A 10323-nucleotide genomic window follows, 5' to 3' on the forward strand; every position below is an offset into this window, starting at 1 on the left:
CCAAATATGCATGTATCCCCCACAAGCAAACACTTTTGAGCCTGGAGAAAAGTGCTGGGAGGGGCATCTGTCCACAGCCTGCTCTGCCTCCTTGGAGGTTCATCAGGGGTGACATGGAAGGGGCAACAGCCTTTGTCCACAACCACTCCTTCCTCCTCCTCTGCCCAGGGCAACCCTGAGAGTTTTCCAATAGACATATCTGGGCATCAAAGAGCCCAGGAAATTAGAAGTGGGAAGAAAAGTCAAAGATGAATTTTTTTGCTGGGGGGTGGGGAGAGGTGAAAAGTTGGGAGAAGAGAAAGATTCATTACTAAAAAGATTTAGGAGCCTAGAGATGGAAACCGGTGGAACAAAAAGTGAAAGTTCAGCTCCCAAAGTCCTGCTGGGGTGTCCCCAGGCCAGCAGCCCAGTCCGACACCTCCTGAGGCCAGAGAGGCCGCGGAAAGTGGAGATCCATGGCCAGACCCTCGCCAGGATAGCTGTTTTAGAGCAGAAATAAAACCGGTAACAACTTCCCTACTTTGGAAAAAAAGCCTCCCAAGGAATTCTAATTCTGACAAGGCTCAGCCATGCATTAGAAATAAAGGATTGATGTTGAAATCTACAGGGGCGATGTGTTCAGTAAAAATGATCACTCGCGCAGGGCTATTTAAAACGGATGTCCTGGCTGCCTGCTTCAAAACGTTAGTTCAGCTGTACAAGACCATAGTAGACACTTCTGAGGTTTCAAAAAACACAAGCCTGGCTCTGAAAACTAGTCGCTTGGTCTCTTTCTCTTCCTTTCTCCCTTCCCCTCCCTGTGGAAGAAGTTTACCTCTTTTCCTCTCTATTGCCAGGTCTCAGGACTGCTCAATGTTTGCTTTTACTCAATTCGGAGCCAGAACAAAATTCCCTCTTCCCATGGGGCAAGGACTCTGGGCCCAGCCTCCTTAGCTGGCTCAGGATCCCTTGAGCCCCCAAACAATTCAAATCCCATCAGGCCAATTATGAGCAGCCCCCCTACCAAAAAACTCCATTTACAGCTAAATCAAAACGAAACAAAAGGTGGATTTTTAATCAGAAAAAGAATCTTTTTAATTTGTATAATTTATTAGAAGCTTCTTAGGAACTATATTTAAGCCAGATATCTACATAAGTTACAACAGAAAAAGACTGACGCTCTGAATACCAAACTGCCAAATAATATACACAGATTCGTCAACGCCCATAAAAAATACGATGGGCTGGGGACGGGGACTGTTGTGTTTCTTTTTCTTTTCTTTTTTTTTTTTTACAACAAAATGTACAGATTACTAAAAACTAGGCGTTTTCGTCCAACTTTTGACAGCATTTTACAGCTACAAGTTCACATCAAACATAAAACAATTTTAGCCAAGGCCGTCCCGGCTGAGCCTGGGAGGCCAGAGGGCGCTGAGAGGGGCCCTTCCTTTGTGTCAGTGACAAGCGGGTCCTGTCGAAGAGTCCTTCCTCTCCCCAGGCCCCGTCTCCCCTTCGAAAGAGATCCTGATATTTACAAGCGAGTCCGTTTTGCTGGCACAGTGTACCCAGAATGAAGTTTGCCATCTCTAGAGTCCAGAGCCACGTCAGCGTACAACCGTCTCCAAATTGTGCCCCTCCCGAGCGTGGGAAACCCATTTGAATCACCCAAAGACACCCCAAAGCTGTTCTTGTTATGTCCTTCTCTGTTTAAAGACTCCTTAAAGAATTAGATTCGCTTGGTTGTTTTTTTCTTTTTTAAAAAAATCCCACAAATTTTAGAAAAAAAAAAAAAGACGTCCAGCAGTTTGGCCTTTGTTTTTTCCCTTGGTCTAAACGGAACAGGTTCTTAAGAAAAGTCGAAGCGCATGGAGCGGCGGGCGGTGGGTGGCGTGTGGCGGGCAGGAAGGGAAGCGATGAGGCAGCGCGCTGGTCTAGGCCCGGCCGGCGTCCTCTCACCAGGTCCGACCATATAGCAAAGTGGAACAGGACATGGTGCCATAGTCCGAGCCCGAGGAGTTCAGGTGGGACAGGCTAGACACCTGGCCCTGCAGCGCCGCGGGGCTGGCGGCGTGGTGCGCCAGGTCCGGAGACTGGCCCGCGCTGCCCGGCTGGTGGCCCGGGTGTGCACCCAGCCCGGGGCCGCCGCTGCCCACTGAGATCGCCGCCGCCGCCGCCTGCGCGGCCTGCGCCTGCTGCTGCGCCTGCTGTTGCGCGTGGCCTTGCAGGCTGGCGCCCCCCGGCGCGGGAGCGCCCGCCTGGCAGGGTTTGCCGTCTTTCACCAGGACCGGCACGGCCACGCGGCGCGGCGACTGCTGCTGCGCTTGCTGCTGCTGCGGGCACCCGGCGCCCCCGCCGCCGCCGCCGCCGCTGTCCTGCTGCAGTTGCTGCTGTGCCGCCTTGTCCTTGGCTTGGCGCTTCATCTTGTAGCGGTGATTCTGGAACCAGATCTTGACCTGAGTGGGTGTCAGGTGGATCATGCTGGCCAGGTGCTCGCGCTCGGGCGCCGACAGGTACTTCTGTTGCTTGAAGCGTCGCTCCAGCTCGTACACCTGCGCCTGGGAGAAGAGCACCCGGCGCTTCCGGCGCGGGGCGCTGGGCAGCGGGGCCATGTTCTTGCTCACGTCCCCCAGCGAGCCCAGGCCGCCCATGCCGCTCATGTTCATGCCGCTCGCCGGGCCCATGAAGCGGGAGACTGTAAGCGACAAACGCACAGCGTCGGCCGGGGCCGGGCCGGGCGAGGCCACCACTGCCTTCCGCGCCCTCGGCCGGCCCAGCCCGCCCCGACGGCGCCCTCCTCACCTAGGCCGCCTGCGCCCTGAGAGGCCCTGCCGCGGGCAAGCGCCAGCACCGGCCCCCGGCCGTGCCGTCGGGCGGTTTCCTGGAGAGCCCCCCGCCTCAACCCGGCTACCTCCCTCAGTCTCAGCGCTCTACCCAAAAAGCCCAGTGGAGACAGGCCGCTCCTGGTCCTTTCGTGCCCAAGCCCGGCTGGTGTCGCGGGGTTAGCGGGCCGCAGGCGGCGAACTGGGCCCAGGCCAGCAGCTGGGGTCCGACGGTAGATCCCAACTTTGGGAGCTCGGGAGAGGGAGATGCTCACTTTCAGAAGCTGGAGACCCAGGACGCTTTGCCTCCCGGCCGCTCTCCCTGTCAGCCCCGCTGAAGGCACCGGCTCGGCCCATTGAGAGCCCTCTCTGGAGCTGCACGCCCTGCCACTTGCCTAGACTGGAGAGCAGGCCGGGCCGGGCTCCCGAGCGTGCCCAGCAGGGCAGCCTCCCGCCCGGCCAGGCCGCGCCGCTCGGCGCCCGGCTTCCCCGGCTCCCTTCGTTAGGGGGGCGCGTCCCTCGGCACTCCGAGCTCTCCTGCGCCGAGCAGAGCTGCCCGGCGGCCGCCTCTGGGAGACGCCGAATCCCAGCACCTGCCCACAGGACCCTAGCCCTACGAAGTGTCTCTTTTTGGACCCCTCAGCCCAGCAGGGGGAAGAATCGCCAGGTCCCGCGCCCGACTTCCTGGCACCGCTGCCCGGCCGCCCACCCGAGTGCCCAGGGCGCCGCCGGCGGGCGCAGCGCCTCCCGGGCTTCTCTGCCCGCGCCTCCCGCGCTCAGCCCGCGGCCCCGCGGTGGGGCGGCCTCACTTACTGGCGGGGAAGCGCGGGTCTGGGTTGGCGCCGTACCATCCCGGGCCCGAGGCGCTGTTCCGCATGGTGTCCTGGTACGGCGGCAGCTCGCTCATGTTGCCCAGGTTGCCGTTGCAGTAGCCCCCCACGGCGGAGTGCGAGAGCTGGGGCACCCCCGCCGCCGTCATGTGGTAGGCGGCGGTGACGGCGCCGTGGTGCCCCACGGCGTGCTGCTGCATGGCCGCGGCCGGCGGTGCCGCCTGGCCCTGCCTGTAAGCCGCCAGCGGAGCCCCGAGGCCGCCGCCCTCCATGCCCACTTTCTTGTAGCTTTCCTCCAGGGGACTCAAGATGTCAGACACTGAGAACGGAGTCGTGTGCTTTGGACTCATCGACATGATTCGGCGGCGGCTGGAGGAGGAAGGAAGAGGAGGAAAAAAAAGGGAGAGGGGGAAGGCGAAGCCTCGCTGCTTTTTTTTTCTCCCTTTGCCAAATATTCTGATGTTACCTTAACGCCGATCTTGTTGGATGTACACGTAACCGAGTGGACCGAGTCCGCCTTAATTGGCTTGAGTGGAGGCTCGGGGGCTGCCTCGCGTTTGTTTTAGCCCGGCGCCAGGTTTTAGGCAGCCACCAGAGGCGGGGCGTAAGCGCTAAAGCAACAAGACAATAGAAGCCTACATCTTGCCCGAGATAATTAGCTTACATGCTGATGACAAGGTAAACACCTTTAAGTTTCACTTGTCAGGATTTTTAGGTCTCAAAGAGGGGGAGAGAGAGAGAGGCAGAGACGCGACCCAAAGCATTTCTTTCCCCTCCCCCGGGCACCCCCACCCCCATTTTTTTGTGGGGTGCCGGTGGCGCGCGGGGGGGAAGGCGGGGGAGGGAAAGGAGGAGGGAATCGAGAGAGGGGAGGGCAAGAGGTGGGGTGGGGAGTAGCCGAGGAGGAGGGATGGCGGGGAGGAAGGAAGGTGAATGCTGCTTTGCAACCAACTTGCGGAGTTACAAAGTGAACCACTTTCCAATTCGGTCGGGGTTCCCGGGCGGGGACAGGTCTTTAGAGGGAGGGGGCCGAGGGACGGGGTGGGGGTTTCACCTGAGCCTGCTGGGGCTGCTCCTCCCTCCCGCCGCGGCCTCCCAGCCCCGCGCCTTCCCACCGCCTCCGGACCACATCAGGCTTCGCAGGCGCCGAGCCCCAGTCGCCACCAAATGAGCTCGCGAGTCTGGGGAAGAACCCTGGGGCCGCACTGTTGGTCTGCGTGTCTGTCAGTCTGTCTGCCTCTTCTGCCGCCGTCAGAGGGACACCTCTGCTCCCCGCCCCCTTTTCCCCCCTACCCGAGAGAGAATCCCAGCGGGCGGAGGGGGCGCTGAGCAGGGAATCGCCTGCCACCGAGAGGCTGTCCCAGATCCCCGCGTGCTCCTCCGCCCAGCTCTGGGTCTTCTCAGCAGGCCAGGGCCCCCTGCATCACGCCCACCCTCCAACCCGCACGCGGCTCCCTTTCCCCACCCCCAACCCCAGCCAAGGCAAGCACACCACTGGCCGCGGGAGCTGGGAGGCTGAGGGGGGAACTAACGCGCGGGGCTTTCACTGAAGTCTCCCCACCTCGAACAAACCTGGTGTCCCCGACCCTCGCCCATCGCCCGGACACGCAGGGACCTGGGGCTGGAGCTGACTTTCCGAGGACATCACAGCCCCAGCACCCGAGCCCAGGGCCACGCTGTTTTCCCCTCTGATGCTTCAAGGGAGGGCGCGGGCAGGGAGCGTCGTGAGTGCCCGCCCGCCTGTTGCCGGGCCGAACGGAGCCTGAACCCCGACGGGACCAGCTGGCCGGGAGGGGGCGATTCCCGAGGCACGAGCAGCCCAGCGGGCGGGAGGCTGGGCTGAGGCTCGCCTCCGCCCGGAGCTGAGCCATGCAAAAGTGCACTTGCTTCCCCGGGAATAACCAAATATCTTTGTTTAAAGTGGCGGCGTAAATGGCCAGTCGCTTTGTGGCCACGCTGGATATTAGTAGATGAGGATCATTCTGCTTCAATTGGGCGCCTCTCATCCGGCGAGCAAGAAACTGCTTAGGAGGAAGTGGGTTTCCTGTCTGCGCGTTCCCAGGCTTCAAGTGTGAGCCCCGCGCCTTGAGGGTCCTTGGGCGCCTGGAGAGGGGGAGCTGTGGGCTGCGCTCCCCAGCAGGGCCGGAGGCATCCTCTGCGTTGCTCCGGCCGGCCCGGGCCCCCGCCCAGTGGACTACGGAGCCAAGCCAGGCGCGGCGCGGATCCTGAGACCCACTCCGACTTTTCCCCTTGGATTTTAAACGTTTCTCCTTGTTCTGATTTTTTTTCTCTTTGGCTGTTCTAGCCTCCGCTCCGCGCTAAAGGCTGGGAGGGCGGAGCGCTCTCTGGCCCGGCAGGGGCCTCCAAGACACTGCGGGGGCGGTGAAGGGGGTTTCTCGAATTTGGTTATTGTTTCCACATTTTCTTTCCCCTCTTTGTAGAGAAGGAGCTCCCGATGATGAACAGGCACTTTTGAACGATTTAATTCAGCAGGTTTAGGCGCCTTTCCATTAATAGCAGTCGTAGTAGGGAAAGTTGTTTTCTTCACTGGCTTTTTATTTTGACTTCAATCCTCTCTCCTGGAGGGGTGCTGTGCACTCCTTCAATACAAAGTCAACTTCTATACTAACATTCGCGGTCCTCACCGCCTACATCCCTGTCCCTTACCGGGGGAGAGAAAGCTCAGGGCACTCCCCACCCCCACCCCATCCCCACCCCATCCCCAACCTCCGCGGGCGGGAGCTCGCGTTTCTGCGTGGCCCCCTGAGCGGCTTTGCGGCAGGCACCCCTGAGTTTGGGCGCCGAGAGGCCCTTCTAGGTTGCGCAGCGAAAGACAGGCGCCAAGCCAGCTCCTTGTCCTTCCTTCCAAGGAGCTTCTCTGGGGGGAGCTTTCAAGAAGGACTCAGGCCCCATCAACTGCTCTTTGGTCAAAGTGACGTCTAAGCTCAGGGAGCAAGGAGGGAAGGCGACGCTAGGCTCAAGTGAGCGGACAAAACTGAATGAAGATCTTGTCTGAAGGCGCCCCGGGGCCCCGGGCCTGCGTCTCGACTGGGGTCTTAATATCAAGGCGGGGTGGGTTTCCCAGTCACCTGTTTTCTTTGTCTCCCTCTCCATTCATATGATTCGTTGCATATTATTGGTAAGTGTAAGAAACTCCAAATGTAGAACGTTGTCCGTCTCACCCAGTCTCAATGCCATTTAGAAATGGAGATAATTCTTCACAAGGTTTTTGTGAGATTCAAGTAAGATCGGACTCCTAAAAAGTGATTTGGAAGCTTTGGAAATTTTTAATGTTCAGTGCCAGCGCTCGAGATTTCTGTATTATCATTAGTACCCCCTCCCCCACCCACTTAAGGCCCTGAATCTGAGTGAAGGGAAGAGTTGGGTGGATCTTCACAATCCCTGACCCATGCCTTCTTGGCCTTCGTCCCTCCGCCGCTTCCCAGCTCGGCTGCAGGCCTGGCGCACGTGGCTGGCAGCTCCGGGCCCCGACCCCAGACTAGATCGGGACCCGGAGCCATGCAGCCGGCGGAGGGTGGGGGCGCGGAGCAGGAGCGGGGACAGCCCCTCCTGCTGCCCCCTCTCCCTCGCCGCCACGGCTGCGCTGCCACCTCCCCTGAGGGTGCGCGCACCAGCCCCGGCTCCAGCTCCAGCTCCGGGCTCCACCTGGCCTGGGTCTGTGCAGCGCCGTGCGGCCGGCCAGGCGCTTCCCCTAGGCCTGCCCCTGCACGCGCACCGGCTCCGCGCGCCTGCCCAGATGCGCTGCCCTGCCAAGACGCAGCCTCGTGGGGCAAAGGCGGATGTCTATCTATACCTCCGAGCTTGTCCGAGCCAAGGCCTCGGCGGTCCCTCCCCTGGCCCCAACATCTCTCCCTGACCAAAGCCTGTCCTTTCTTCCAGCTGCCACCCCGACTCTTTTTAAACAGGGCAGACCCCGGGGAAACCAGTAACTTCTCCATGGCTGCAGGGGATCCTTAGGAACCCCGAGCCCACGAGCCTTCCTTCATCCCTCAACGAACCCGCGCGGGGTGGGCGCGGCGGGGCGGCGGCAGGCCAGGGCCCAGCTCTTGCCTCTCCAGGAACCCTCCCCGGGGCGGCTGCCCGCGTCCGCCCCCGTCCCGGCCGCACTCCGCTGCCTGCGGCTCGGCCCGCAGCCTCGGAGACCAGAGGCACAGGCCCAAGCCGCTGGGACGCGCGGACTCGCCATCATCCTTGGCTCAGCACTGGCGTGGCCGAAGGGAATCGGCCCTCTCTCCCTCCAGGGTGGCTTCTGTGAGAAGGGGCTCACAGAGGGCTAGGGCAGAAGGCTAATTCGGGGCCTGTAGCTCGGACTGGGGAGGGGGATAAGAGGGGAACGCCTGCCCCCCTCCCCATTTTTCCAATTCCCTTCCTAGTCCTTCACACCTCCCCTAGGGCGTTAGCGACTGCATTTTCTGGTGGGGTTATTTTGCTCCGAGTATCGCTATTCCTGATTCATTCAACAAGCATTTATTGGGTGTCAGCTCCGTGCCAGGCTCTGGGCTAGGCCTGAAAATTCGGCCTTAAATAAACTAGATGCGGTTCCTACCCACACAGAGCTTACAAATTAATAAATTACCCAAATAGTATGTCAGCACTTTGTGACTAAATGTTACTCGGATCCAGCTGAGATGGAGAGGGTTGTAATGAAGGTTTGTGTGTGGGTTTCTGTACCGCTTCCCCATCTTCGCGCGCTCAGGGGACGTGGGCAGGGCACTTGAGTAGAAGTCAGAAGTGCTGGGGTTCACCCGGCTTTGCCACTTTTGAGCGCTGTGGTATAGCCCTTGTGAACTCCCACCAAAGCCAGAGTAAATTAGGGTGTTGTTTTCGCCTCTTCCTCGAGGGTGAATCCCGTTTTTTATCTTTGAATCCTCCAGTGCCTCAAGAAATGCTGAATTAAGGAAACAAAGCCTCTGAGCACCTGTTTCCTGAGCTGCAAAAATGGTCATCACTGGCCCTGTGTACCTCCCAGGCTGTGCCAGGGATCCAGGTATTTAGGGATGAGATCATGTGCATGAGTTTGTAAAGCATAAAAATCGCTAGAAAACGCAGGGGATTATCCCTTTCAGTTCTGTATCCTGGGTTTATAGAAATTGTGAGTATAGGTCTCTAACTCTGCATGAAGCTCTTGGCCCCTCGGCTTCTCCCGCACCCAGGCCCGTGACGGGCGAGGCTTCCTCAGCCAGGTGCGGGCTCCAGAGCCAAGCTGTGCTGGGCTCCCGGTGCCGTCCGTCCCACCCCGCCCGGGCAGCAGAAAGCAGGAACGCTGCCGGGCTCTGGGGGTCGCTGCTCTCCAATCCTGAGATCCGAGGAACGGAGAGACGATCCAGAGCTGCCTCTGGAGGGCGTCTTCCTCTCCCTGAAGGATCTCACAGGACCCCCCTGCCCCCTTTTCCAGGGCACCAGAGTTGAGAACCTCTCGAGGCTCTGCGCCACGCCCGGGGCCGGCTTTCCCGAGGAGAGGCTTCCGCGGACTCGGTGCGAGGACAAGATTCGGAGATCCGCGCGAAGCCCGTCTCGTCTTGACCGTCTAGGGTCTTTGAGAGCGACCTTCCTTTTGGGGAAGCTCTTCCCAAGCCGTGGCCTCTGGGCAGGCCCTGGGGGCGGGGGTGGGGGCGGCGGCGGGGTGGGGGGCGACAGTAGGACGTCCGAGGGCAGCTCCTGTGCCTCCCTCTCCCTGCACTGGCGCGCTGTGGGGTTGGAATGGGAGGCGAGGTCGTGCATGTGAAGGCCAGAGTCCGCCAGGAGAAGAGGAGAGTCCCGTCCTCGGGCCTTTAGTGTCAAAGAACTCTGTCAGGTCAAGCCCTCCAGGACGTTGACACCCATGGTCTCCAAACCCGCATATTTTCTTGTCACACAGTCCAAGCCTGGATTCAACTTGTCCCAAGTTGTAGTCAGAGTCCCTACCCTCTCCATTAACTCCAGAGGCTCCCCCTGGCGGGAAGTGGTCTGGGGTAGGAGCGAATTTGGGGACTGGGTTACAAAGCAGAGACAAGGGGGAAGTCGACGCTGGCAGCACCCTTTGAAATGCAGAGAAACCAAGACGGGTGGGAAGTGGGGGACGCGGGCCGGCCGCTGCTGGGAGGGAGGCCCAGCGAGGCCGACGGGGGCGCCGCAGGAGACTGATGCACGAGCCGAGCCCGAGCCCTGCAGCGAATCCGCTTCTGTTTCCTCCCGGTTCTGCGCTATTGTTTAAATTAAGAGCCTCAGCGGCGAGAGAGTGGATAGAGATGATTGCACCATATTCCGGACAGACAGGAAGCCCTCATCCTAAGCAGCGGGGACACCCGCGGAGGCGCTCTGGGGCGCGTGCGGCTCGAAGGAAAGTTTTGCAGCCACTGCTGAGACCGAAATGACACATTCGGGAAGAATCCTCGTGGCGGCGCGGCTCTTTCGCCCCAGGACCGCTGCAGCCGCATTCAGCTTTAGGTGACTGAGATCTGCAGCTCTTTCTAACTTCCATCTCCCATCAAACCGCAGCCCCAGCATTGTGCGTCCCTGGGCCTTGAGTGTTCGCGTTTCTCCTCCGCAGCGCTGGGGTTTCTTCGCTCCTTTCTCCTCTCCAACCTCCCATCCTTCCCCAGTCCCCAGCACTTGGCTCGTGCAAAGTTTCAGGTAGCCGCAGTAGCAATTAAAGGAGCTCTCCGGGAGATCGCGGCTCTGAGTTTTCTGGGAAG

General features: G+C 60.0%; 1 protein-coding gene across 8 annotated transcripts; it reads right to left on the bottom strand.

Annotated features, from left to right (window-relative positions):
- Nucleotides 1-1027: 1027 nt before the first annotated feature.
- Nucleotides 1028-5856, bottom strand: NKX2-1 (NK2 homeobox 1). 8 transcript variants are annotated; one of them, XM_070588426.1, is made up of 5 exons: nt 5201-5507; nt 4683-4822; nt 3612-3997; nt 2911-3051; nt 1028-2671 (listed from the first exon to the last, which is right to left on the bottom strand). In XM_070588426.1, exons 1-5 carry the CDS (start codon nt 5222-5224, stop codon nt 1932-1934), a joined length of 1431 nt encoding a protein of 476 aa, XP_070444527.1. In that variant the 5' UTR covers nt 5225-5507; the 3' UTR covers nt 1028-1931. The 8 variants fall into 8 exon arrangements, with proteins under 8 accessions (XP_070444527.1, XP_070444532.1, XP_070444537.1 ...); XM_070588431.1 differs by lacking the exon at nt 4683-4822 and having other exon boundaries at nt 5201-5724; XM_070588436.1 differs by lacking the exon at nt 2911-3051 and having other exon boundaries at nt 5201-5562.
- Between the last annotated feature and the right edge of the window lie 4467 nt (nt 5857-10323).

Source organism: Equus przewalskii, chromosome 1, assembly GCF_037783145.1.
Source record: "Equus przewalskii isolate Varuska chromosome 1, EquPr2, whole genome shotgun sequence".
NCBI lineage: Eukaryota > Metazoa > Chordata > Mammalia > Perissodactyla > Equidae > Equus > Equus przewalskii.